The sequence below is a fragment of the Stegostoma tigrinum genome, chromosome 1 (genome assembly GCF_030684315.1).
Source record: "Stegostoma tigrinum isolate sSteTig4 chromosome 1, sSteTig4.hap1, whole genome shotgun sequence".
Taxonomy (NCBI): Eukaryota; Metazoa; Chordata; class Chondrichthyes; order Orectolobiformes; family Stegostomatidae; genus Stegostoma; species Stegostoma tigrinum.
In genome coordinates, this window is record NC_081354.1 from 18,764,922 (window position 1) to 18,788,353 (window position 23,432).

Below are 23,432 nucleotides of genomic sequence, written 5' to 3' on the forward strand. Positions count from 1 at the left end.
ACTTTGAGCAGACAGGTCACGACCTCTGTCCCAACCTTCCTTCACAAAAAAAGAACAACATACACCTCTTAAAGTCGTTGTACCACCAGAGTATGTACCCACAAGAAATAAGTATGGCATATTCAAAGCTCAGCAGCAATGGATATTCATGAGCAAATAAGGAAGAAAGGAGGCAAACGATGCGTACTGGAATAATAATAGCAATAGAAGTCGGGGAGTGTATCTCAAATGCAGGATACAGGCGAAGGCTAGAATCAAGAAGGCTAACAGGAAGCATGAGGAAAGATGGCAGGCTGCCCAAAAAAAAGTAAAATGTTATTCAAACATATTCATAGTAAAATATTAGTGAAGGATAGAATGGCACCCATAAGGAAAAGGTAGGGCAAGGTACTCACAAAACCCAAGGGTTTGGCAGATACTAAATCAGTACTTAGCTCTGTCTTTTCCAAATTAGAAAATGGTGACAATGACCTAGTTGAAATCTTGGATATCGAGCAACTGAGCAGTATAGTGATAGATAGAGGTGCTAAAAAGGCTCCAGGTAGAGAAGTTGCCAGGTCCAGATGAGATGCATCCTAGATTGCTGAGGGGGTAAGAGAGCAAATTGCTGAGCTGTTGACAGAAATTTTCCAGGTGTCTCTGGATCCAGGGTGAGTCCTAAGAGACTGAAGAATTGCAAATGTGACACTATTCTTTAAGAAAAGGGCAAAGGATAACCCAGGAAACTACTCTAGCCTTAGGCATCCCCTGCATTTATTTCTTAAGGGTATGTACCTAGCTTGCAGCCTGATATCAATAGTGGGAAAACCATAATACGGGGAAAGGTTAGTGAAAAATAAGTCAATACTAGGTAATCAACATGTCTTAATCTAATGCCGATCATGTCTGAAAAATTTGATTGAATTCTTTGATGAGTTGACACAAGCAGTGGATGAGGGGAATACTGTGGATGTTGTATATTTGAACTTTTAGAAAGCATTTGATATAGTATCACATGGCAGGTTGGAAAGTAAATTAGAAATGTTTGGGATTGGTGGGTCCTTGGCAGAATGGATTAGAAGTTGGCTAAAAGATAAGAAACAGACAATAAGTATAAATAGGCATTTCTCAGAATGGAGAAGAGTTGAAAATGGTGATCCCCAGGGATCAGTGCTGAGACTCGTGACTTTTCTGGTTTATTTAAATAATTTGGAGATAGGTGCTGGGGAAAAAAAACGTATCTAAATCTGCAGACGATACTAAGCTAGGGGGAGAGTAAATTGTAAGGATGATACTCAGCAACTTCAGAAGACAAGCTGGCCAAATGGGCAGACACCTAGCAGGCCAAAATCAATGCAAAGAAATGTGAGCTAATACAATTTGCCATGAAACGATACTGTGGCTTTAATAGGTGTATTTTGTCCTGGTTTCTTTTGAAGAGAGGTATTGAAAGGGGTACCGAGTTGTCTCTTCCAAACCAATAAAATAAACAACTTGAGGCAGCCTAGGGTTTCTTTTTTTTAAAAGTTAAAACAATAGAAGCAGCATGAATGGGTGGGGTCAGACATCCACAGAACCAGGGTTTTAGCTTAACTTTCAGTTGTTGGGGTTTGTAGTTGGCTGTGGAAGCTCTGAAATATCTCTGCTGGCCACAGTTAAAAGCTAAGGCTTTCTCTCTCTGTCTGAACATTTTCCTGGTGTTCTTTTCTCCTGGACTTGTGAAACACTGCATGTTAGACCATCTATTTTGCTGAATTTGCCTTTGCCAAAGGTGTTTATGGGATGGTACTATATTCAAACAGCTGTTGCGTAGTTGATAAATAATCCATTATTCGGTTAAACTTTCCAATAGAATTAAAGTTATACATGTGATAATGGGAACTGCAGATGCTGGAGAATCCAAGATAATGAAATGTGATGCTGGATGAACACAGCAGGCCCAGCAGCATCTCAGGAGCACAAAAGCTGACGTTTCGGGCCTAGACCCTTCATCAGAGAGGGGGATGGGGTGAGGGTTCTGGAATAAATAGGGAGAGGGGGAGAGGCGGACCGAAGATGGAGAGAAAAGAAGATAGGTGGAGAGAGTATAGGTGGGGAGGTAGGGAGGGGATACGTCAGTCCAGGGAAGACGGACAGGTCAAGGAGGTGGGATGAGGTTAGTAGGTAGGAGATGGAGGTGCGGCTTGGGGTGGGAGGAAGGGATGGGTGAGAGGAAGAACAGGTTAGGGAGGCAGAGACAGGTTGGACTAGTTTTGGGATGCAGTGGGTGGAGGGGAAGAGCTGGGCTGGTTGTGTGGTGCAGTGGGGGGAGGGGACGAACTGGGCTGGTTTTGGGATGCGGTGGGGGAAGGGGAGATTTTGAAGCTGGTGAAGTCCACATTGATGCCATTGGGCTGCAGGGTTCCCAAGCGGAATACGAGTTGCTGTTCCTGCAACCTTCGGGTGGCATCATTGTAGCACTGCAGGAGGCCCACTATGGACATGTCATCTAAAGAATGGGAGGGGGAGTTGAAATGGTTCGCGACTGGGAGGTGCAGTTGTTTATTGCAAACCGAGCGGAGGTGTTCTGCAAAGCAGTCCCCAAGCCTCCGCTTGGTTTCCCCAACGTAGAGGAAGCCACACCAGGTGCAGTGGATGCAGTATACTACATTGGCAGATGTGCAGGTGAACCTCTGCTTAATGTGGAAAGTCATCTTGGGGCCTGGGATAGGGGTGAGGGAGGATGTGTGGGGGCAAGTGTAGCATTTACGGCAGTTGCAGGGGAAGGTGCCGGGTGTGGTGGGGTTGGAGGGCAGCGTGGAGCGAAAAGGGGAGTCACGGAGAGAGTGGTCTCTCCAGAAAGCAGACAGGGGTGAGGATGGAAAAATGTCTTCGGTGGTGGGGTCGGATTGTAGATGGCAGAAGTGTCGGAGGATGATGCATTGTATCCGGGGGTCGGTGGGGTGGTGTGTGAGAACGAGGGGGATCCTCTTTGGGCGGTTGTGACGGGGGCGGGGTGTGAGGGATGTGTTGCGGGAAATGCAGGAGGTCAAGGGCGTTCTCGACAACTGTGGGGGGAAAGTTGCGGTCCTTGAAGGACTTGGACATCTGGGATGTGCGGGAGTAGAATGCCTCATCGTGGGAGCAGATGCGGCGGAGGCGGAGGAATTGGGAATAGGGGATGGAATTTTTGCAGGAGGGTGGGTGGGAGGAGGTGTATTCTAGGTAGCTGTGGGAGTCGGTGGGCTTGAAATGGACATTCCCCATTTCCACTCCCCCTCCCATTCTTTAGATGACATGTCCATCATGGGCCTCCTGCAGTGCCACAATGATGCCACCCGAAGGTTGCAGGAACAGCAACTCATATTCCGCCTGGGAACCCTGCAGCCCAATGGCATCAATGTGGACTTCACCAGCTTCAAAATCTCCCCTTCCCCCACCGCATCCCAAAACCAGCCCAGTTCGTCCCCTCCCCGCACTGCACCACACAACCAGCCCAGCTCTTCCCCTCCACCCACTGCATCCCAAAACTAGTCCAACCTATCTCTGCCTCCTTAACCTGCTCTTCCTCTCACCCATCCCTTCCTCCCACCCCAAGCCACACCTCCATCTCCTACCTACTAACCTCATCCCACCTCCTTGACCTGTCCGTCTTCTCTGGACTGACCTATCCCCTCCCTACCTCCCCACCTATACTCTCTCCACCTATCTTCTTTTCTCTCCATCTTCGGTCCGCCTCCCCCTCTCTCCCTATTTATTCCAGAACCCTCACTCCATCCCCCTCTCTGATGAAGGGTCTAGGCCCGAAACGTCAGCTTTTGTGCTCCTGAGATGCTGCTGGGCCTGCTGTGTTCATCCAGCCTCACATTTCATTATCTTAAAGTTATACATATTCTTTTTTCTCCTCTTTGTATTTTATCTGGGGGTATAGCGTGTTTTGCTTAAGGTCAAATGGCACAACCACTACAATTTACACTTGCCTTTAAATAAGATAAAAGTTAGGGTCTAGGCATCTCTGATATATTTAAAGGGAGTTACCATTCTAGTTCACAACAGAAGAAAGCGACATAGAGAGACAATACAGGTTCAACGGTACCACTTTAAGGGAGCAGAGGAACCTCCGGGTTCATGTGCATAACTCATTGAAGGCGAGTAGGCAAGTTGAAATGTGAGGAAAAACAGCTCATAGGGTCTTGAGTTTTGTTTTTAAACAGAGGTAGAGTATAAAAGCAAGAAAGTGATGCAACACCTCTACAAATTATTGGCCAGACTACATTTGGAGTACTGCATTCAGTTGTGGGATCCTTGTTTAAGGAAGGATATTAAAGTCCTGGAGAAAGTGCAAGGGAGATTTACTAAAATGATATCAGGATTGAGAAATTTAAGACACCGACAAAGATTAGAGAAAATCTCCTTGGAGCAGAGGAGATTGAAGATGTGTTCAAAATTATGAACAATTTGACAGGGTAAAGAAGGATATTCTGCTTTCACTTGTTCGCATGTCAGTAACTAGGTGTCACAATTTCAAGACTGACAGCAAGAGAGCCAGGAGTGAGACGAAGATAAACTTCTTTACTCAATTGTTAAGATTTGGAACGGTCTACTTGGGAGTGGTGGAGGCAGGTTCCATATGAGATTTCAAAGACAGCTGGATATATATTTGAAAGTGACGAATTTACTGAACCCACGGTTCTCCAACAGCCTTTGACCCACACATTCACTTCTCATCTGATTTGGATGTTTAGTGGTGTGGTAGTTTATGTGACCCACATGTTGGCCCATAATTCCCTGCTTCTGGTTACATCACTGAAGGAAGACATTCAATCCATAGTCTCTGTGCCAGCTCTACAACAGCACAGAACCATGGCCCAGTCCCTCATCTTTTCTCTTCACATAATTGGAAATTCTGTTTTAAAAGGGTGGAATGAATTTGACAATGCACTCTCCCACTTGCAATGCAAAAAAAAAACATATTTTCCCTTCATGTCAGCATTGCCTCTTTTATTAGTCTCATTAAACTGGTATCTTTCACTTGTGAATGTTATCAAAAGTGAACACTGATTCATCATTTCACGATTCTGAACACCTAAATCAAACCTCATCATTCCCCAACCCTGCACCGCCCGCTATCTGCCCTGGTTGACCCCTTGTCTCTGCCTGTTCCTGCCCCACCAAACTCATCTCCACCTATCTGGGCTTCATTTTCTCCCCCTTGGTCCAGGAACTCTCTACCTACATCCGTGACACCACCCACACTCTCCACCTCCTCCACAACTTCCAATTCCCCAGCCACCTACACCTCATTTTTACTATGGACATCCGTCTCTATACAACTGCATTCCCCACGCAGATGGCCTAAAGATCCTCCGCTTCTTCCTGTCCTGCAGGCCGACCAGTCCCTCTCCACTGACACCCTCATCCGCTTAGCCGAACCTGTCCTCACCCTCAACAACTTCTCTTTCAATTCCTCCCACTTCCTACAGACAAAGGGGGTGGCCATGGGTACACGCATTGGCCCAAGCTATGCCTGCCTCTTTGTAGGATACATGGAAAAATCCCTCTTCCAAAGCTACACTGGCCCTATCCCCCATCTCTTCCTCTGTTACACTGATGACTGTTTCGGCACCGCCTCATGCTCCCATGAAGAGCTCGAACAGTTCATCCATTTCACTACCACCTTTTTCCCCAGCCTTAAGTTCATCTGGGCCATCTCTGATATCTCCCTCAGCTTCCTGGATCTCTCTGTCTCCATCTCTGGCATCCACCTGGAAACTGATATCCATTGTAAGCGTATCGACTCCCAAAACTACTTAGAATACTCCTCCTCTCACCCCCCGCTTCCTGCAAAACGGCCGTCCCCTATTCCCAATTCCTTCGCCTCTGCTCCATCTGCTCCTGAGATGAGGCATTCCACTCCCGAACATCCCAGATGTCCTCTTTTATCAAGGACCGCAACTTCCCCTCCACAGTGATCGAAAACGTCCTCGACCGTGTCTCCCACATTACCCGCAACTCATCCCTCACACCCTGTCCCCGTAATAACAACCCAAACAGAATTCTCCTTGTCCCCACATACCACCCCACCAACCTCCAAATCCAATGCATCACCTCCGACAATTCTGTCATATGCAATTTGACCGCATTACCAAAGACATTTTTTCCTCCCCCCGCTTACGTGCTTTCCGGATGGAGCTTTCTCTCCGTGACTCCCTTGTCCACTCCACATTCCCCTCCAGCCCTACCACGGCTGGCACTTTTCCCTGCAACCGCAGGAAGTGCTACACCTGCTCCTATACCACCCCCCTCACCCCCATCCCAGGCCCTAAGAAGACCTTCCACAAACAGATGTTCACCTGCACATCTGCCAATGTGATATACTGTATCCGCTGTTCCCATCGTGGCCTCCTCTACATCGGGGAAACCAAGCAGAGGCTTAGGGACCGCTTTGCGGAACAGCTACACTCAGTTCGCAACAAACAACTACACCTCCCAGTCACGAACCATTTCAACCCCACCACCCCCCAGCCCATTCCTCAGGCGACATGTCCATCCTGGGCCTCCTGCATTCCAAAATGACGCCACCCAAAAGATACAGGCACAGCATTTCATATTTCGCTTGGGAACCCTGCAGCCCACGGGTATCAATGCGGACTTCACAAACTTCAAAATCTCTCTCCCCCTGACGGCATCCCAAAACCAGCCTAGCTACTCCCCGCGGTCCTAACCATTCCTCCCACCTCAAGGCCCACCCCCATCTCTGACCCACTAATCTCATCCCGCCTCTTTGACCTGTCCGTCGTCCCTGGACCGACCTATCCTGTCCCTAACTCCCCACCTACATTCACCTTCACTGGCTTCAACCCTGCCTCTTTGACCTGTCTGTCTCCCCTTGCCCTACCTTCTCCTTTATTCATCTTCTATCTGCCTCCCCCTCTCTCCCTATTTATTTTAGAATCCGCTTCTTCTCCCCCATTTCTGAAGAAGTTCTCAACCTGAAACATCAGCTTTCCTGCTCCTCTGATGCTGCTTGGCCTGCTGTGTTCATCCAGCTTCACACTGTTTTATCTCATTTCAACCTTCCCTTCTCCCAATAAAAAAAGCCTCGTACCACCAACAAAAGCAAACTACTGCAGATGCTGGAATTCTGAAACAAAAAGCACACAGGATCCTAGTTACAGGACTCGAAATGTTAACTATGTTTTTTCCATCAGACGCTGTCAAACCTGCTGTTTCTCCAGCATTTTCTGTGTATGTCTCAAATCTCCAATCTATCCATGTAACGGATGCAACTCATTCCAGGACTGATTCTTGGGAATGTTTTCTGAATCCTCTCTAATGACTTTTACCTCGCCTTAAAATGTGGTGCTCAAGTCTCAGTAAAATGTTTTAGTTCAGGCTGCATCAGTTGAAACAAGATAGCAGCAGTGAAGCAGCGCAGCTTGTGGTCTCATATATACACTGTCCACTTATTATTTTTCTATCTTTGTTTTTTCTTAACGGATCCATTTATTATTCTACCTTCTTTAACTTCTATGGCAGACAGCATTTTCTCTCAGCTTGGGCCCAGCAAAGAGGAGGCTTCAAGCCCAGTGTGGCACAGTGATCTCCTGTTGTAGTGGCCTCATCCTGAAGGTCTTGGCTTGACCTAGTGGTCTCTAGGTTTGGCAATTTTGTTACAGCATGAAGGTCTCAGTGTGAAGGTTTTTTCGGCAGCGGCTTCTGGGTATTCCAGTGGCCTGGTGTGGCAATCTTGTCCAGTCCATTCGTGGAAGTCTTGATCCGGGGTATGGCACTGAGGTCTTGTTGCTGTGTGAATATTTCACACAGTCTCCCATTCAGGTAGCCTTATTGGGGCGGGGGGGGAGGGGGCGCAGTCTCTGCTTGGCATAGTTGTCTCCAGGTTTGGCAGTGTTGTACTGATGTGGCTGTCTCAATGTGGAGGTCTACTTTGGCCTGGCTTCCAGGTATTTCAGCATTCATCACCTTAATCAACTTTCCCCGAACTGAAATTGATCTAAGACAAACTCTGTCTTAATTGTTCTTCTTATCTGTGACTTCTGTTCATTATACAGGCGCCATGGTATGGCAACTTATAAAACTTCTGACTTTCTTTTGGTAAAAGTACACATGACAACAAATTGCTATTCTGTTCTATTTAATGGAAGAATGGAACTGACTGAGTACAAACATGATGGATCTGATAGTTTACTGCTGCACTATAAAAATCTATGCAAGTCAAACAGTCTGCAATTCAGAGACTGTTGATCATGAGGTAGAGCTCATCACTGTACGTGTGGAAAGTGCTGTGTTTTTGGAAGATGGCAGTGATAGGCAACTTGTAGGAAGTAGCAAGGGCTCAGATCTAGATCCCTGGGGACACCAGAGGTAGTGGTGTGGGAATGCAAAGAATGGGCATTAAATCATGACTGGAAACAGGTGAGTGCAGTTCACCCACCTGGATGTGATCACAATTTTGAAATTTTGTAGGTAGGTAGGGAAGGACGAAAAAGGATTCAACGGCTTTTTTTTGAGAAAGGAGCAATAATAACAGATTTTAAGGACACATGAACAAACAGGAGAGCTGCCAACAATGTCACCTGACATGGGAGTTATGAAGGGAAATTAGGTGGTCAGTGGTTTAATGGAAATGGAAGCAAGATAAGTTTAGAAAGGGGATTATGACAGAAACTAGAGAAAGGTATAAGGAATAAGAATTTCCAAGGAAGTTCCATCAGGTGGGGAGGGAGAACAGTGGCAGATAGCTGATTGGATGGTCTCGAACTTCATGAGAAAGAAATCCATAGTGTGATAACAGCTGGTGTTCTGTGCCCATAAAAACTAAAATAAAATGACTATGATTTATGGATTACAATTCACTGTCCTTAACTCAGGCTACGTTTTATCAAATTTCAGTTTATGCTGCTACTAACAACTGTTCTCTAACCTAGCATACAGCTTCGGTCCTCAAGTTCTTCAAACAAAATTTGATAGAGCCACAAGATAATGAGATAGGTGACAGGAACTTTTGTCACAGAGATAGGTTTTAAGGTGTGCCCTATAAGGGCAGGCAGACAAGTTTAGAGATTCTAGAGCTTAGACAGCTGACAGCACAGCCAACAATGAAAACCTGAGACCCACAGATGCCAGAACTGGAGGGGTACAGAGATTTCAGTAGGTTGTTAGGCTGGAGGACATTAAAGAATCAGAAACAACGTACTTTGTAGATACTTTTCATTACGTAGATGTTTTAACCATTGCATTAGCAGTGCTCATGAAGCCATAGTTGAACAAATAACAGTTGGTAAATTTGAATTCAGGTTAAAACTAAACAAAAATCTTGTTTCAGTGAAGGAGACTGTTGGGTTGTTGTAAAAATTTAAACTGGTGTAGTAAGGTCCTTAAGGGAAGAGAACCTCCCCTTCTTTCCGGGTCTGGCCAACGTAACTTCAATCTCACAATAGCACAGGTTCAACCATGAAGATGGCCCACACTTCTCCATGCAACTAGGGATCAGTGATAAATGCCAACTTTGCAAGAACTGATCATCAGAGCAATTTATAACTTACCATTATCCACTATTTGAATGTGGAACTGAAAGAGCATTGGAACCATTTTTAAACTGTCCAGTTGTGCATCCAGTGTTGCTCCATAGGCTTTCAGGTTTGCAAGATCAGTTTCCAACTTTACCTTCTGATGCTGAGATAGAAAACAAATCCACTTTTTAAAATTGCTGGTTCTGAAAAATCACAGAACAGCTACAGATCATAATAGAGTCCCATCTAAATAATCTAAATATTATTATAAATAAACTTCACTTCATTTTAATGTATTTGTGATGTTTAGATGTTTGGTAAAATCTATACATCACATAGAAAGATAATCAGATTTAATGACAAAGGATGTGACTCAAACAGAATTAAGTTTAATACCGTACATTCTAAATGACTTCAAACAATATCTAGATTTATAAAGTCAACTTTAAAATATTGACTGCTTATTGCCTTCTCTGCAAAGTTAAAGTCCCAGAGGACAACAGTTCTCTTAATAGAAGAGAGATTGGTAGAGGCTTAACCTGAGGGTCATCACACCTCAGGCAAGGGGAAAGATTGAAGGTAGTCCTCATGGTAACCTTAACTGGTGTGGGATTTGAACCCATGCCATTAGCATTATCTCACTAAACACATCATGAATTGCATGTCAAACATTAAACACCCTATCATATGATACACAGCCATAGTTCTAAAGTTCATATTCAATGCTATTACAAATGCACCAAAAATTAGTAAATATTTAAACACCCAATAATTAAGTAGTAACCAATATAATTTACCTTCAATCCTTCCAACTGTGTGTTTAGATTTTCACGCTCATCTTGGGCATGCTCCAAAGATTTTGCAAGTTCATCAAGTTCTAACTCTCTCACTAGGGTGCAAACAAAACAAGTACTGACTTTCATTTTGGATTATGCATGGCTGTTCTCACACCTCTGCTGCGATTCAGGACTCCTGGAAGGACTGTGAAATATCACAGATCATGGATTACCGAATGATAAGCAACATAGATTCGTCAGAGGCAATTTGTATTCAATAAGCTTGATTGAGCTCTTTGAAATAACTACAGGGGGCTCACAGGCCTTAGCAGGTAATAAAAAAAGGAAAGAGGCTGTATGTGTATATTCTAGGTGTGGGAAACAGCCATCCAACTGGACTTCCTGCACTTCTCCAATACCGCAAATTTTGATGAAGGTAGTAGAGTCATATTGTTCACATTTGATAAAATATTAAATAAGACTTGATAGCAAAACTGAAAAAGAATGGGATTAAAAGGGCATGGCAAAATGAATAGAAAGCTAGCTAAAAAACTGAAAGGTGATCATTTATTTTTCTGATTTACAAGGTAGTTTATATCAGTATACCCCATTGGTTGGTATAAGAAATACTATAGTTTTTTATTGTGAACTTCAGCCCAATAGTAGATGATCAATTTCAAAGATCACAGATGATGCATCATGTAAGTGTAGCTTACAATTTCACGGGGATACAGATTGATGAAAAACACAGACAAAACAAATGACAAGTGAAATTTCACAAAATGTGAAGTATAAACTGAATACAACAATTTTAAAGAGGCTCAAGAACAGAGATAGATCTCCAAATACACAGGCACAAATCTCTGAACGTTGGTAAAGCTGCTGAAATAGTATATCTATGGTTTTATAAATAAAGACTGCTCCAGGTTTGCTGATGTTGGGACAGTCAGTGTTCAAACATAAGTTTAGTTTGCATATGGGACACCATCATCATAACAGACTCTGTAAGAAATTGAAGATTCCGCTGGGCAATTCCTCTATACTTAGAACCCTGTGAAAGTTTTCATTTAAATCAGAGAATTCAGAGGGTTTCAATGAAATCAATAAGTTACACCGAAAACATTAGTCTATTAAATATGTAGTTTTAACTGATCCCACATTTTTCCCAGACATCTTCAAACTACCTTCACCAGACTACTGAAGCTTCCCTAGGATCCAACAATCCCTACGAATGGACAACTCCCTTATTCCTTTCTGGACCTGACAATTCCCTTTCTCCATACACTGTCTGATACTCTTGTCCTCATGCCTCCGCCAGATCTGACCCAACATCTACCCTTCTCCATTCTGGTCCCAACCCCCTTCCCTTGCTCCAGACCTGACCCTCCTGTTCAGAAATAGAGGTTGGCCCAGATTTTGTAATGCGACAGCAGGAGTAGAACAGGCGTAGGCCATTCAGCCTTTCGATCCTTCCATTCTACCACTGACCTTCCTTTTGTTCTTGTCCAACTCTCCTTTACTCAAAACCTATTATGTTTCCAGAACTGGGAAAATTGGAAAAACATAACAGGCATGCAACATTAACCCGTTACATGAAAAGGACTTTTTTTTGCATACTGTGCCAAGTTTATCACAGGAAGATTTCATATTCCTTGATGAAGTTACACGGCACTGGCAATGATATCATACAAGAAAGAACACGTGATACAAGGAAATATTTGTGAACAGGGCTGGTGCCAGGGAGCTATTTTACTTTTTAAATACATTATTTACTACAACTAAGTTTTATTTGAAATAAATTGCTGTTAAATCATCAGCAAAAAGTTGTCATAAAAATAATTTAATGATATTCCATTAGAAATAATGGAATGTTATGCTCCAGAATTAATAAATACAGATGGCATAGACAAAAAATGCTTTGGGAAATATTAATGACCTGAGTCATCACACTTCACCCTCTGATTAAATTGGTCTCTAGTTGGGCTTTACTTGCAATGTTACATTTCTACCTGCCAACCCATCTCCTGCAGCCCCCCCAAAGAAAAAATATAAAATCACAGATTGTCAATAGGTTCTCAATTTGCACTGTCTACCAATTGTTATTTCAAGCGGACTGTACACTCCATAGCTGTGCGATCTCAATCTTAAATCAAGTGACACGAATACAAAAGTCACCTCAAAACATGGGAATGACAGGGAACTAATAAGGATCATTTTCTGATTTGGGATGCTATGATTAGTTTTTGCCAACAATCAATAGTTTGAAGCATGCAAAGGGATGTTGACAGGATTGGAGGGTTTGAGCTATAGGGGAGGCTGAATAGGCTGGGCTATTTTCCCTGGAATCTCAGAGGCTGAGGGGTGACCTTATAGGGGTTTATAAAATCATGAGGGGCATGGATATGGTAAATAGACAAGGTCTCATCCCCGGGGTGGGTGAGTCCTAGAGGGCATAGGTTGAAGGTGAGAGGGGAAAGATATAAAAGGGAGCAAAGGGGAAACTTTTTCACACAGACTGGTGAGTGTATGGAATGAGCTGCCAGAGGAAGTGGTGGAAGCCGGTACAATTACAACATTTAAAAGGCATCTGGATGGGGTACAAGAATAGAAAATGTTTTGAAACATCTGGGCCAAAAGCTGGCAAATGGAACTAAATTTATTTAGGCTACCTGGTCGGAATAGACAAGTTGGACCAAAGACTCTATTTCCATGCTGTACGTCTCTATGACTATTTGAATTCCTGGGACGCACCTCTTGCTAACTATGCAATCTACTGAGAATGCAATACAAAAAGAAATATCACCCCATAAAGTTTATTTAGGAGAACCAGCTTCAGCAATATATAACGTGCAGAAGTGACCACACTAGGAGAAAAACCATATGACGCTTTCTAAAACACATAAGGGGAATTTCTGTCCTTACTCCTCCTCTTCCCTCCCACAATAATGATAGGTTCCCCTTGTCTATACTTACCATTCCCCCAGCCTCTGCATCCAAAGAAGCATTAGCTGCCTTTGCCACTTCTAGCAGGATGCCACCACAAGACACATATTCCATTTCCCTCATTTGTCAGCCTTCCGCAAGGGCTGTTTCCTTTTCCACTGCCAATGCCTCTCCACCGCCCCTCAGCACCTTCCTATTCAATTGCAGAAAGTGTAGCACCTGTCTGTTTACTTCCTGCCTTCTCACCATCCAAAACTCCAGACTTATCTTGCAGGTGAAATAGCAATTTAGTTGCACTTCATTTATTCTGATCTACTGTACTTGCTTCTCTCAAAGTAGTCGCTCTAAACTTGGGAGACAAACACAGACCAGGTGATTTTGCAGAGCATTTACATTCTGTATATAAACTTGATCCTGAGCTTCCACTTATCTGTCACTTCAACACTTCATTGTGTTCCCACAGCAGCATTTCTATCTCATGCTAGCTACATTACTCCAGTGAGCCTCAGCACAAGCTCAACTAACAGCATCTCCTCTTTCATTCAAAGATCCTGCGGCCTTTGGGACTCAACATTGAGTTCAATAACTTTTAGGGCCGGATTATATCCTTCCAAGTTTCTAGCATCCCCTATACCCTGGCCCTGTCAGTACATGGGCTGTTTTCAGCACACCCCACCCATTCTCTTTGACTCAGTCTTTATTAAGACCTATTCTGTCTGTCTTTAATCCCCTTGTCTGTCTGTTTCTCACTCTCTCTCTCTGGATCGGTCTGCAGCTATCCACCCTACTCTTCCCCTAGCCACCTGCACCCACCCACTAAAACCCCATTCTCACCATAAATTCTACCTTTTCCTAGCTGCCAGTAGTTCTGCTGAAGAGTCACTAGACTTGAAACATTGACTATGCTTTCTCCCGACAGATGCTGCCAGGCCTAAGTTTCTCCAGCAATCTGTTTTTGTTTCAGATCTCTGGCACCTCCAATTCTTGGTTTTATTATTACAACAGAAGAATTTTGTTCAGTTAAGATGTATAACAACACAGTTGTCACTTATGAAGGTATGTATGACTTCATTATACGGATCAAGGATCAACTTTTGATTACAGCATTTTGACAAATTCAGTTGTATACTTTGGCAAAAAAAACTATCAATGCATGAACTACAAGCATTTACACATCAACTATTAGCAGGGATGAATTGTTTTCAGAAGTTGCAAACTGAGCTGCATTCTTGAAATGGAGATTGCTGTCAAGCTGCATCATTTAAAATCTCACAGCTTTTTAATGTTACTAAAAGGAAAAAATTGATTAATTTTCATAGTGCCTTTTATGAGCTTCGTTGTCTGAAACAAATTAATGGCCATGCAGCATAATCACTTGTTGCAATGCAGAAAATAGAATAACCATTTTGCAAAAACTTCCGTCCCACAAGTGATTTTGATTCAGGTATAAATATTAGCCCAGACAGGAGAACTTCCTTGCTTTCCTTTAAAATAGGTGAATGCAAGGAATCACTCTGGACTAAACAGACAGATATGGGCCTTAGTTTTACATCTCATCCAAAAAGCAAAACGGTATTCCCTCAGTATAGGAACTAATATTTTACACTCAAGTCCTAAGTGAAACCTTTCACAACCTTCTCATTTAGAGGGAAGAGTGCTAAGCGCCCAGGAATATATAGGATCATGAGTCATATTAAAAACTAGCAATTTTCACCTTAAAGGAGGCCACGTTCTAAGATTGTCAAACACAGTCAAAAACTGGAGAAATGACTGGAAAGACTCAATAGTTCTATCAGCACTTATCAGCTTTGTCGCATTTGAGGGAAGTGATCAAACAAACTTGAATCAATCCTCTTTTCCTTTTAAAATGCTAACCTGCCATGTGCTTCCACAGTTTCAGATCTGCAGATTTATTGATTGTAATTACAAAATTATTTTTATATTTAAAAGTACTGGTGAAAGGAAAAATAGCTGTGCTTGGAACAGAAAAATATTTTCAATTGAGGCATCATGTATTAACTGTGTGCTTAGTACATCTGCAACAAATGCACAATGAAACTTTCTTGCACTCCATTCCTGCAAAGTGCTTGAACACTGATGCAGGACATTTTCTATTAACTAGTACAAACTTGTAACTATTTTCCATAACAGAAATTAACACCAGCCGTGCCAAACAATGGCCTACTTAAATGTGTTTGGTGCAATTACAAGGGCCTTGATCACAATTACCCAACTGAGTCTCAGCCAGGACTCAGTCATCCAACAGAGGGAGGACATTCATTTCATCCTAGATTAAAGAGGCAGCAACCAGTCATCTATTAATAAGAGGTTAAGATCGTTGATAACAAAACCAGTTTACCATCGCTATGTATTTATGATAGAAAAGACTAAATAAAAATTATTTATACTTACATTTTACCTGCTTGAAAATATATTCCTCCAAAAGACTTAGATTAAGTGATGTATAGTTATGCTTTGAGGTCAGGCCACAAAACTGAGAGAGCTCTGAATTGTCAACATCATCTGCTGAGTCCTCATCACCCTGTTGCTGTTCTTGTTTAGAGAGTTCAGCTACCTCTTTCTCAAAATCTCCTGTTTGAATTCAAAATTACAGTTGTTACATGGTTGGGCGGGGTTTCAATGCAATGTGTCTGCCTGTTTGGATTAAGATGGTGGTTGCATGTTTTTGAAGTTGAAGCATTCTGTTTATACGTTAAACACAATATTGTACAGTACAAGTTTGAAATGACTGGTCCTCAGTGATGCTGTATGCTGCTATGGGCAAGGCAACCACAACTTAACTGGGCTTGCTATGCATGGTGTGTGAAAAATCAAGTTTGGTGTTTAAGAGAATTTGAAAATTGCTATGGGGTTGCTTGCACTACCTGAGGACTTCTGAACATTGTCATGATCCGTTATCGTAGAAATCATAGAATCCCTACAGTGTGGAATTGGGCCATTTGGCTCATCAAGTCTGCGCCAACACTCTGAAGTGCATCCCATCCAGATCCAGTCCCCTACCTTATCCCTGTAACTTTGCACTTCCTATGGCAAATCCACCTAGCTTGCACATCTCTGGACACCATGGACTATTTAGCATCGCTAATCCACCTAACCTGCATATCTGTGGTCTGTGGGATGAAAGTGGGGCACCCAGGGGAAACTCAAGCAGACACATGCAAACTGCACAGTCAACCAAGGGTAGAGTCGAACCTGGGTTCCAGAGGCTTGAGGCATCAGTGCTAACCACTTAGCCACAATGCCACCCCCCAACAGTTAATAGGATGCTCTCCAAACATTTCAATTTTAACTGTATCAAAATGACTCACTCCTTGGCAGGAGAACTGAAGATCAAGCAGGTTGGTATTACCATAGTACTGCTTTCGTCAAATCAATACTACAGCTACTGCAGTCTGATCAGTGTAGTAGAAATGCATACTACAATCAAAATAATGCAAAACCAAACTTTGAAATGTTTATTTTTATTTTCTCCTCTATTCTAACATGAAGGGGAATATAGACGATTAAGTCAACCAGTTTATCACTGTTTTAGCCTGATATATTTGTGTCGATCTATATCAATGCAAGCAGAATGCAAGAAAAACTACCATAGTACATGTATAAATAGATATGGACGTTACTGATGGTGTTTAAATCATGCCCTTGAACCTAAGCCAACTTAAGCATGTTTGCTCTCCCCAAATAAATGTGGGTTGGTTTAGCCAGTGTTATAATATCCACAAACGAGCACTCCAAACTCTCCACATCTTTTGTGCAATTGCTTTTCATATCTCCTCCTTGCCTTACACCCAAACAATACCCACCATCACACAACATGATGTCGAAGCTCCTCATTTCTCCTTTGGAATCAAAAGTTGCAGGTGAATACAGACTCCCCAGTGGTGTGGCTTACTAAATAGCACTTAAGTAATAATTCAGAAAGGTTCTACAAAGCGGCAGAAACATGTCAGCAAATGTTAACAATGAAGCCCCATCACAAAAACAGTCTAGCTTATTTTCAAGACTTTGTGTGCATCTTATACAAGAATAGAAAACACCCAAGGAAATTGGAGCATTCTGGCAACAGGTCCAATGTCCTTCATTTTGACTTAAGAGGAAAAGTTTCCCTTCCATGGCACCCCCTAATTCTGAGACCATGCCCTCTGGTCCTACACTCTTCCATGAAGGAGAAACATCCTCTCAATATTTACCCTCTCAATCCCTTTAACAATCCTGTATATTCCAATGAGATCACCTCTCATTCTTCAAAATTCTGATGAGTAGAGTCCCAATCTGTACAACCTTTGCTCATAAGACAATTTGTTCATACAGGGGATCCTTTTAGTGAAACTTCTTTGAACTGCTTCCAATGAAGTAATATTTTTTTCTTAAATAATGACACTAAAACTTCTCCCAGTGCTCCAGATGTGGCCTCACCAGCACCCTGTACAGTTGCACTAAGACTTGTCCACTCTTATATTCTAAAGCCCTTGAAATAAGGGTCAACACTCCTTTAGCCTTTCTGATTACCTACTGAACCTGTGTGCTAGCTTTCATGCACAAGTACCCCCAACTCCCTTAGTGTTGTAGCTTTTTGCAGTTTTCCACCAGTTAAAATATACTGTTCTTTTGTTCTCTAAAATAAACGTCACGTTTTCCAACTTACTTAATGTACCAATACCTCTCTAAATTGTCTGTATCCCTCTCCTCACCTGCCTTTCCATCTATTTTTGTGTTGTCTGCAAATTTGGCTACAATAAATTTGCTTCTTTCTTCCAAGTCATAATATATATTGTAAACAACTGTGGTACCAGCACTGATCCCTATTGAAACCCACCAGTCACAGGTCCCCAACCAAAAAAAAACCTCTTATCCCCACTTGCTTATTCCTGCCAATGAGCCAATGCCCCCGTCTATTCCAGTATACTACTTCCAAAACTGTTGGGTCTTATCTTATGACTTAACCTTTCATGAGGTACCTTGTCCAATGTCTTTTGGAAATTCAAATACAACAGATCTACTGGTTCCCTTCTCTCCACCCTGGGTTGATACTTTCTAGAAAAAAAATTCTCATAAATTAGACATGATTTCACTTTCATGAAGTCATGCTGACTCTGCTTGATTAAAATTATGATTTTCCAAATCTACCATTACTTCCTTAATAGTGGACCCCAATTCTTTCCAACATCATACCAGGATAATTGGTCTATAGTTACTAGTTTATTTGGGACTTCCCTACATTTTGAATTGGGGTGTCACATGAGCTGTCTTCCAATCCTCTGGTACTTCTCCAGAATCCAAGATTTTTGGGGAAATTACAGCCAATGCATCCACTACCTCTGTTAGGCACCTAGGATGCCAATCATCAGGGCCAGGGGACGTATCTGCCTTTAGTTTCATTAGTTTGATTAACTAGTGATCTCTAGTGATGGTGGTGGTATACAATTCCTCTCCAAAATTCTTTGGCATTAAATGGAATATTCAAAGCATCTTTCACTGTAAAGACTGATGCAAAATGTGTATTTAACTTCTTTGACAATTCCTTGTTCCCAAACACGTCTTGCCAGGTTCATTTATTAAGAGGCTTATGTTTACTTCAAGCTCTATCTTCCTTTCTATATATTTAAAGAAGCTCTTATTGTCAGTTATAATATTACCGGCTGGCTTATTTTCTAGGTCTTTATTATTTTTTCAGTCTTCCTTTGCTGCATTCTGAATTTATCCCAGTCCTTGAGGCTATCACACACTTTTTCCTCCTTATATGCTTTTCCTTTCAACTTGATACTCCTCTTAACTTCCTTGGTTAGTCATGGTTGATTTATCCCTCTCTTAGAATCTTTTCTCCTTACCGGGATTTTTTTTTGCTGAGAGTTAGGAATTATCTCCTTAAATATCTGCCACTGCTTGTTTACTATCATTCCTGTTAACCTATCCACCCTGTCACTTTAGTTAACACTATCATTTCATCGTAATTCCCTTGATTTAAATTAAACACTGCAGCTTTTGGGGTCTATACATTTCAGAAAAGTATTTTGTATAATTGCCGAATTGAACTGACCTCCAACCCTTCTGATGCTATTATTTTGTTTTGCTAGAATATTTTTTGGAAGTACAAGACTGATAAACAGAAAACTGGCCAAAATTCTTTACCTGTCAAATTTTGCAGATGCTGCCTTCCAAAAAGATGTTCCTTCTTATTATGTAAAGAGCTAAAGTATTGATTACATGTTTTGCAATAGAGGCCATTGTTGTCTTCATCCTGCTCAACAAAAACATCCAATTATTTACTGCAGAATATATATACTAACAGCTTTCAAAGTAGATAAATTTATTTTGACCACATCAGTTATTTTAACAGAAATGGAACTAACATAATAAACTGCTGACATTTTTAATCAATCTTTAAAAGAGATCACATTAAGTGCAAATAGGTCTGTGCTTGGGGAATGTAAAACATTTACTTTTCATTTACACAATAAATATTAAAATCATTTTTAGTGGCAAAAATATCACGACATAGCTTTCCATAATAGGGTGCAAGCAAACTAAACAAGACTTCTTTTAATAATATTGAGTACATGATCAACAACATAATTAGCAACGCCCCCTGCTATCATCCACTATGCGCACAATGAAATAGCATGAAATATATATAAAACAGAAAGTCAATTACGTTCAACTAATCCATGGTGATGTTCCAGGAACAGAAGTAGACCACTCAGCTGCTTAAACCTGCTCCACCATTCAACAGGATCATGGCCCATTAAGATTCCTCCTATGCTTCTTCACCTGACTATTGGCACAACCATTTACTCCCTTTTCCAAACTATACTTATACAAATTCCCATAAATGCATCCCTATCAACTGGTCATAATCCAGAGCCCCAGGCAAATGTTTTGGCATCATGTGTTCAAATTCCACCATGGCAAATGGTTAGTCTGATGGCAACCCTGCAACCACTTTCAAATGTCTGAAAAATCCATTTGGTACATTAATGTTATATCCTTAAGGAAATTTGGCACACTTAACAAGTCTGGTTTATGTGGCTCTAGACTCTCAATGCCCTCAAATTACACAGTAAGCCACTCAATTATATTAAACTATTGTGGAGTGTAGACAAAGCAATTAAACCGCAGGGGCATTTTACATCAGTTCAAACAATGGCAAACACAGTGCTGTTGACAACGTCAAGTCCTTCTTGCCAACATTCACGAACTTATACTAAATTTGGGACAGCTAGCACGCAGTCTGGTCAAGCAATTGTCTAATATTGTCTGCAATGTATGATTGTGAATATGATTAATGGTCCAGACACCAACATGTGACACGTCCTCTATAACTAAGAGGCGAGAACCTCTAGAGACGACAGTTGATAGTACACCTTTGGGAAGGAGGTGACTGGGAATTCTCAACATCATCTTTGGACATTATGAAATTTCATGGCATTAGGCAAGGAAACCTCCTGCTTTTTATCAGCTACCTGTACCTGCTGCCCTCTGCCTGCCTGAAAAGCTGATGAATCATTACTCCCCCATGCTAAAACCAGGGAGCAAGTATGAGCAGTGCAAGGGAACAGAACATACTCTGGGTGGGGACTTCAACATTCGTTACCAAGAACAGATCAGCAGCACTGCTGACCAGTCTTGCCTGGGCCTCAAGGGCATAGTTGCTGGACTAGGTCTGCACCAGATGATGAGGGAACCAACAGGTGGATAAATCCTAACTTTTTCCTCACCAATCAACCTATCACATATACATATGCCCATGACAGTATTGGTAAAAGTGATTACTGCATAGGCCTTGTGGATTAGAAGTCTCATTTTCCAGTTCAGGATACCTTCCATCATGTTGTGCGACACTAACACAGTGTTAAATGAGGCAGACTTCAAACAGATCTGGCAACTCAGAACTGGGCATCCACGGCATGCTGTGGGCCATCAGCAGAACTGTATTCAAGAATAATCCAAAACCAGCAGTGCTGTCAAGCAACATTTGCATTGAAATAACATGTCAGTGGCACTCAGCTTGAGTTTTTCAAGGGTCATGCAGCTCCTCCCCTCATTACAGCTTTGGTCAAAATGGACAGAAGAACTGAATTTCAGAGGTGAATGTCAGCCCTTGATATCAAGGTTGCATTTGACCATGGCCTGAACAAAACTGGAGTCAATGGGAATCAGATGAAAATTCTACTGGCCAGTGTCATACCTATTACAAAGGAAGATGGTTCTGGTTGTTGCAGATCAATCACATCAGTGCCAAGATATCACCACAAGAGTGCCTCAGTACAATGCCCCAGTCTCAACGATCTTCAGCTACTTCATCAATAACATTTTCTCTATCATAAAGGTGAAAAGTAGTGGATGCTTTCTGGTGTGCAAAATGTTCAGCACCATTTGTGACTCCTCATACACAAGCATCCTATATCCAAGTGCAGCAAAACCCTGACATTATTCAGGCTTGTGCTTATATGTTGCAAGTAGCATTCACAAAACACAAGTACTAAGCAATAACCATCTCCATCAAGAGAGAATCTAACCATCTCTCCTTGCTATTCAATAGCATAACTATTTTACAATCTCCAATATCCTCAGAAGTTGCGACAGAGCAGAAACTGAATTGAATCAACCATATGAATGCTGTTACTTCAGAAGCAGGTCAAAAACTTGGAATTCTACAGCAAGTAACTCATCTCCTGTCTCTCCAGCAACTAGCCACCACCCACAAGACACAAGTCAGGAGTATGACAAAATATTCTCCATTTACCTGGATTCAACTCTAATAACACTGAAGAACTCTGACACCATCCAGGGCTAAGCAGTTTTTCTTACTTTCTTACCCCAGCCACTACCTTCAACAATCAGACCTTGACCATCTGTGGCAGTGAATATGATCTGCAAGATGCACTGCAGTTACTTACAGTTCAACAGCACATTCCAAACATATTTATGATCTAGACAGACAAGGGCAGCAGATGCATGGCAACACCATCACCTGCAAGTTCCCCACCAAGAAATGCACCACTATGACTCTAGATTATGTTGCTCTTCCTTCACTGTCACTGAGCCAAAATCCTTGAACTCCCTTCCCAACAGCACTCCCAGTGTTTCAAGCATCCAAAAGACTGCAGGAATTTAAAAGGCATATTAACAAAGGGCAATAACTACTGGCCTTGCCAGAGACACCCACAATCCATCAACAAATAAAATAAAACACTGATCATGATAATGAATCCCATATTCTCACCATTCTTGAGTAAAGAAATTTCGTATGAATTCCCTGTTAGATGTTTCAGGTGTTTTTTTTTGTTCATGGCCTCTCACTCTGCTCTTCCCCAGAAGTGTAACAGTTTGTTCACAACTTTCATAATTTTGAAGGCTTCCATTGGGGCCCTCCTCACATTCTCTTTAAGGGAAGAGAGAGGTAGCCAGTTCATCTGTTTCTGAAAAATAACTCTCAAATGGCGGACAGGATCAAAACTAAATGCCCAAAAGTAAAGCATTTTAAAGATCATATGTGAAGCAACAGGAGGAAATCCCTCGATTCCTAAAGCTTTTGATCTGAGCCAGGTTTCTGTGTGGTGGAATTAACTAAAGGAGCTGTTGTTTTACTTTTAAATGTCCTAATGGACAGGCTAGAGAGTTGCAGAATTTGTAAAGGCCAGATAGCAGCTCAATCACCTTCATTCTTGGTAACATGAGATATGTGAACAGTGAAGGGTTACAAAGAAACTAATAGCAGAATTACAGGAGCATTATACCATATCTCTGGAAGCTTTTCCATTTATTCATGGGATACAGATCACTGGATAGGCCAGCATTTATTGTCCATCCCTAATTGACCAGAGGGTAATTAAAAGTCAACCACATTGCTGTGGGTCTGGAGTCACATGTAGGCCAGACAGGTAAAGGCAGCAGATTTCCATCCCTAAAAGGATAGTAGTGAACCAGATGGGTTTTCTCCTAACAATCGGCAATGGTTTTATAGTTATCATTAGACTCTATATTTCCAGATTATTATTGAATTCAAACTCCACCTTCTGCACGGATTCACACCCTGGTCTCTAGATTAATAGTCTACCAATAATACTAGCAGGCCATCATCTACCTTTTACTATTGCATCTAAAGCACATAAAACTGACAAGGGTGCTTCCAAACTCATAACTGCATATCTTCTAAATGTGGAGGTCTCTTATATTAATGAAGAAACTTCATAAACAATTA

The 23,432-nt window shown here is 42.0% G+C and overlaps 1 protein-coding gene across 8 annotated transcripts in view; it reads right to left on the reverse strand.

The window, feature by feature from the left end:
- The window catches only part of LOC125451657 (uncharacterized), an 87,352-nt gene that overhangs the window by 17,171 nt on the left and 46,749 nt on the right, over positions 1-23,432 (reverse strand). For all 8 annotated transcript variants that reach the window (XR_009442798.1, XR_009442793.1, XR_009442796.1 and 5 more), the window contains exons 8-11: positions 19,361-19,469; positions 15,623-15,802; positions 10,289-10,380; positions 9,525-9,654 (exon numbers count right to left, since the gene is read on the reverse strand). Coding sequence is in view for 5 of the 8 variants with exons in the window: in XM_048529136.2 (XP_048385093.1) it covers positions 9,525-9,654; positions 10,289-10,380; positions 15,623-15,802; positions 19,361-19,469 (511 nt within the window). In the remaining 3 variants the exon portion in view is untranslated. The remainder of the gene's footprint in view (positions 1-9,524; positions 9,655-10,288; positions 10,381-15,622; positions 15,803-19,360; positions 19,470-23,432) is intronic.